The following is a 6,000-nucleotide window of genomic DNA, read 5'->3' on the forward strand; positions in this document are numbered from 1 at the left end:
CCATGATTAATTGGGTGTAAAGTTTGAGTTTTAGGAGAATTCAAGAATAGTGAGATGAAAGAGATTCCCTCAATTTGGTTCTTATCTTGCAAGAACAATATTATATAGGGTGAGAAAAAGAAAAAAAGGAAAGAAAGAATAGAAGACGAAAAGGAAGAGAGAGAAAGAAAGAGAGATAACGGAAGGACAGAAAGAAATAAGAGAGAAAAAGAGTCATAATAAGGAAAAAATTATTGGAAGAGAATATAGAATTTGGAGGGAGATTAGTAGCGAGAATTTAATTATTATATTACTTTGTAATATTATGAGTAACATATTGAAAGTTATATTGAAGATGAATAGATCTAGAGGGAGGTAAGTCTATTTACAATTTGATTATTTAATCAACTAAATAACAATTAATTATATCAAACTATTGCCATGGTGGTACAATTACAAGATATGACAATCATGGAAATTAAGGATAAAGCAAAATAAGGATAAAGTTAACTCAACGGTAGAGGATTTCACAGTGTGTTCAAACAATGTGTCTTGCAACAATGTGCAAAGGACAATGAAGGAAGGGATTTATTAGAAAATAAGTCTTTCTTTAAAGAAAGCCAATCATGAATATAAATTTTTTATCAATAGGGTAATAACCATATTAAACTCAATCTTAGCAAATAATAATACAATTGAAACACAGTTATTCTTGGTTTGATTCATTTTCTTTCCCACTAAAAAGATTCATTCCAATGAGTAAATTAATTGTTTATGCATAGGGTGGAAAATTTCTTATAGCTTAATCAATTCCAACAATACTATAGATGATGCAAATGGCCTAAATGCTGCTTCGGAAAATGCCATGAGGGAGTGAAAATCATATTAGATTCTGAACCTACCAAAGCAATGCAAACAAACCAAATTTTTGTGTTACAATGTTAAGTTTAAATTATATTTTGGGGCTTTATCTATTAGCTAAACTTTGAGTAAGTAGTGTACTTAATAGTATTAAAGCTAAAAGCCTGTGTTTTGAATCCCTTATGTATATGTTCTTTCACTCAATCAAATCAGGTTGATCTTTGTTCAGTTATCTCAGTTTAGCTTGGTAATCTCACTACATCTATTAGACCTTACCATCGAATCCATGTTACACATAAGAGGGGATATTTGACATTAAAATTGGGTCCAAGTTATTTGTGAGAGAGCGTGGTAGCCTGAAAATGATGTTTGGTTCTCATCAAATAACTTAAGATTTTGGTTCAAAGTGTTCTTGACATAGTTTATTTGGTTTTTTGCTTGAGAGACACCGTGGCCTTTGGGAGAAATGAGAAAGTGTTAGGATCCCACATTGAAAGGAAAAAAGGGTGGGCATGTGGGTTATAAAGGTTTGGGCACCCTCCTTTGACAAGCCGGGTTTTCCAAGGAAAGTCCTACCAAGCCCATGAAAAACCAGACCCAGCCCAATTGTTGAGTTATTAGAGTGGCTGACTTGGGCCGGGCTGTTACCCCGAGAAAGGGCATGGAGGCCCGAGGGAAAGGGGATCCGCTAGTCACCCAAGGGGTAAAGAGGCCGACGTGGAGTCGGTTGCGGAAGCGTGGTGGAATGTTAGGATCCCACATTGAAAGGGAAAAGGGTGGGCATGGGTTAAAAGGCTTGGGACCCTCCTTGACAAGCGGTTTTCCAAGGAGAGTTCTACCCAAGCACCTGAAAGATCATGCCTAGCCAAAATGTTGAGTTATTGGGTGGGTTCCTATCAGAAAAGCTACAGGATTCATGTTCTATGATAAGACTCTTCCTACATAGTGGCAGAGGAGCCTGGAGTCATGGGTTCAAATCGCTGAAGTGTCATGGTAGTGGAAGGGTTCTTAGCAAGATGCAACAAGGTCTCTTTTCCAACATAAATGGGCTTATGACATGCCCGAGGTGCATGTCAAAGGCCATAGGCTTTACCTCATTTACACATTCAATCATAGTGAGATTGTAAAGCTTGTGTCAGGAGATTGTTGGCTTGTAGGCTTCGGAACCACCTTTGGGGTGATTAGAGGGGCAGAGATTTTTACGATTGCATAGGTGAGGATGTGGTGCTTATGAATAGAGTTTGGAGAAATGCATTTCTTTATTTATCTAAATATGGGGCAGCAGTTAGTTGAAGTGGACAACACCTTTATTACGCTTGGGTTTTAGTATTGGACAAGGTTTCTTGTGTGAACAACTTGTTCTTTCTGTGTAAATTTATATCCAGTGCTGAGCTAGTGGACAACAAACAATAGCCTTGTCCCCGTTGATGGAGTTAACTGATCAATTTGGATATTCACAAAGTTAACCCCCATCACAGGCAAAACGGAGGATTCTGTGTGTAGGAACTGAGAAGATTTTTATTGAAGAAAAAAAAAAAAAAAAAAAATTAAGGGTTCAAAGGTTTTGTAAGGAAACAAGTCTACCTCATTAAATGCTGAAGTAATAGTAAGTCTGAAAAGTTTTACCAGACAGAAGATGACAATGAATTAGAAACAAGAGAATGAAGAACGTAGGCAGAGATTGGGATAAGGCAATTTATATTCATATTATACAAATATATGGCTCTATTTACATTGAGTATCATACTTCAAATATAATAAAAAACTGCTTAAATAATGAGTGCTAAAGCTTCAAAAGTTAAATGTCGTTAAAACCTATAAGTTTGCTTTTGCAATTTAGGGTTATAATGTAATTACTAGAATACTCGTACTATGCGAGATATATTAAAAGTTCTTTGCTCTGTGTTTTCTTATTTTCATTTGTGTAAATTTCTCATTTTCGCTTGCAAATTATAGAGCATTCTTTGTTTCATAATTAGAGTTACTTAAAAAGCATGTGGCTTTTGATGGTGGCAGTGAGCAGGACTTACATATGGGCTTATGCTCCTTCCACATTTGCAATTGTGATCCTGTTCGCTCAACTTTTACTCTGTAGTAAGCAAAACTAAATTTATCCATGCATTTCTTGTATTTCTTGGGTTGTATAGCATGATTTCAATGCTTGCTCAATGTTCTGAAATTAATGTTTTTGAGGGTGAGGGGATGGGGGGTGGAATTGGTTTCTCACATGTTGTAACATGCAGCTAAATGTGAACCCGATTCTCTTGTCCTCCTTTCTGTTCACTGGGTTTGGACTTGAATTAGTACAAATTCTCTTATTGGGATACCTTAGATGGAGGACAAGTAGGCAGATGCAGTCTCGCATTGGCGATTAACATTGGGCGAAACAGCGCATGAGCTGCAGCACCTAGAACAACAAAACCAGCAGAGCCAGCAACAGAGTATCAGCAACACAACACCAACACAGAGGCTCCAGGTTGGGATATAATAGTTCCAGGCGGTAATAACAATTGTACAGAACACAGTCAGTCTTACTAAAGGTTTGAGTTTATTTAAGTAGAGATGCTTAGCAGTTGGTTAATTAACCTTTAACATGGCTATCATGTTGCATTATTCGAAATATGGTAACAAAAAGTAAGAGACCCTCTGACTTAGGACATGAATTTGCGTCTGCCAAATTGGGCAAGTTTACAAGCTTTCTCAATCAAACCATTTTGAGATTTTCTTGAGTCACTAGGCTTGTATGTGCTCTATAATTGATTATTCTTATGTCATAATTTGTTTTGATATAAGGCATATAAATGTGTCTGCATCTGGCCTAGCGATAAAAGTTATGCTTTCTTGATTCTACATGAGCCTAGAATCTAGACTTCTGGATCTTGAAGCACATAATAATAATCGAGCTTATGAGAAGCATGACAATGTTTCCAGTGAGTGAAGTGAAGAAATGGTTTTTGGAAGGTATGCAATATGCATCTAGCCTTGGCGAGCTGTTTAGTTCATTTAAACATCAAGAATCTGTGTCCCACCAAAGTATAATGCACATAATAACATAATCATCTGGAGTAGGGATTGGGCTTTGGCTATAATCACCTCTTCAAAGTGGGACACTGTTTTTGTACATCGACTTGACAAAGTTATGATGACAAATATATATTCAAATTATGTCTCTTAGATTTTCTTTTGGGTTCATATTTAACAATATTTGATTTGATTTTCTGTTGGGGTTATAGATTTTCTTATATGACTAATAATTAGTTTGTTTATGATACAGGTTAAAATGCGCTTGCCAAGACGAGTTTTGATTGGGTATGTTTATAAAGTTCTAATAGAAAGTGGAGGAGACTGAGATATTGAGAAAGGCTGATGAATTTGTTCTATTTTTAGGCCTTGTCTTGATGGATTTACAGTATAAGAAACTTAAATTACACATGAGAATTTGGCGGTGCTGCTTATTTTAAGGGACAGCCGATAAGCATAATCGGAAATTTTGCTAAAAAAATGTGAAGTTTTCTCTCTATATTATTATTTTTTTTTTTCCAATGTTTGAGAGAACTTATACAGGTTAAAATGTTACCGTCATTTTATTGATTGTTTGATTAGGATGTTGGTATTTTATTGTACGAGTAATGTTAGTGAGATGGATATGTTTCTTGTGATATGAAAGTTACATTTGTTTTATGGAATGCTTTGTTTGTAATATCAATCTAGTTTTCAGTCTTCATGTTCTCTAAATTCATTCACAATAGCCAAGAGGGCATAAGATGTCGTGGAGATAATGGTGGTCGTCATTGTTATATTTATACCTAAATATTTACTTTTCTTATTTTCTTTATGTTTTTGTAAAACTCCCATTGAATTAAATATTTTAAAATCGAATCAATTGATAAGAAACAGTAAGTAATGCACAAATTGACCATGTTTAGGCCTATCTCTATTGTTCCTTGCATAGAGCAACACAGACCCTCTCCATCAATTAGTGCTCATAGGTTCTCAACTGTGACAAGGAAAAAACATTGAAATGCTGTAATCGCATACTAAATTACTTGAGACAAATTTTACTCTCAAACATCAACATAATTAATGAATAATTTAAACATATAAATTTCATGAGCATGAAACAAAAGTACACACACCAAGAAATGTTAGAGAAGTGTTTTAGAATAATAAATTATGTGAATTGACTCTCTGTAATAATGTTTATTGATCAATAAAAGTATTTTTATTCTATATCGTGTAAATACATCTATACGTATTGATATATGTTCTAGAATGGTAGAACCGTGACGAGGGTACAAGTGTTTTTAATCTTGATAGTGAGAAACTTTTTTTTTGTTAAGTAAGTAATAATATTAAAAAAAAAAAAAGAGAAGAATGTACAAAGGCCTGATAAAGGGCGACCAGCCTATTTTGGGACATGCTCCAAAATAGGAATCAAAGAAAACAAGCCTACAAACGGCCATTCACTCTAGGGGTAATCTTAAACCAAAAACACGAAGAAAGCAAGGAGAACAACAACAATTCCAACTACCATAGGACACCTCCTAGGTTAGGATCATTAAAAGAAAACCACGATATCAAACTCGCTACAAATGATAGATAGAAACAACAAGAAAAACCATATGTGTAACCCTCCGTAATCCAGTCTTCAAACGGTGTCGGGAACTTGAGGAACATCTTTGAAAATAGATCTGGGGAGGCCCAATCATTCGCCACTTCCCATTGCTATAGGATACTTTGATATTCTAAGTTCCAGGCTTTGTCTCTCACAACACTTTTGATAACATCAATTATGGTGGAAGGAATCCTTATAGTCACCCTAAAAATTCGTGACTTGCGTCCCTCCAAATCAATAAACCGTAGCCCTAAACAAAGCCTACCCAAAGTGAATTTTAAGCTCTTACCTTTCCATTTCCTTGCCAAATAGGGGATGTAATCATGCCAGGGTCTAACCAATAGCCAAGGTTAGCAAGCATAAGGATCTTACTCCAAATAGACTTAGAAAAAGGCATGCAAAAAATAAGTGATCAAGAGATTCCATAGATGAGTTACAAAGGAACACTGAGCATTAGTAGCCCCATACCTCATCAACCTTTCCTTGTAGGTGAATTCTTCTTATAGCCATCCATAAGATCATAGAGTATCTTGGGATAGCTTTGA

General features: G+C 35.5%; 1 protein-coding gene across 1 annotated transcript in view; it reads left to right on the plus strand.

Moving 5' to 3' along the window:
- The window catches only part of LOC116112595, a 72,929-nt gene extending 68,740 nt beyond the window's left edge, over nt 1-4,189 (plus strand). Inside the window, exons 7-9 of the mRNA XM_031398713.1 lie at nt 2,857-2,911; nt 2,988-3,072; nt 4,115-4,189. Of these exons, the coding sequence (XP_031254573.1) occupies nt 2,857-2,911; nt 2,988-3,072; nt 4,115-4,189 (215 nt within the window). The remainder of the gene's footprint in view (nt 1-2,856; nt 2,912-2,987; nt 3,073-4,114) is intronic.
- The last annotated feature ends 1,811 nt before the right edge of the window (nt 4,190-6,000 follow it).

Source organism: Pistacia vera, unplaced genomic scaffold (genome assembly GCF_008641045.1).
Source record: "Pistacia vera cultivar Batoury unplaced genomic scaffold, PisVer_v2 Contig664, whole genome shotgun sequence".
NCBI lineage: Eukaryota > Viridiplantae > Streptophyta > Magnoliopsida > Sapindales > Anacardiaceae > Pistacia > Pistacia vera.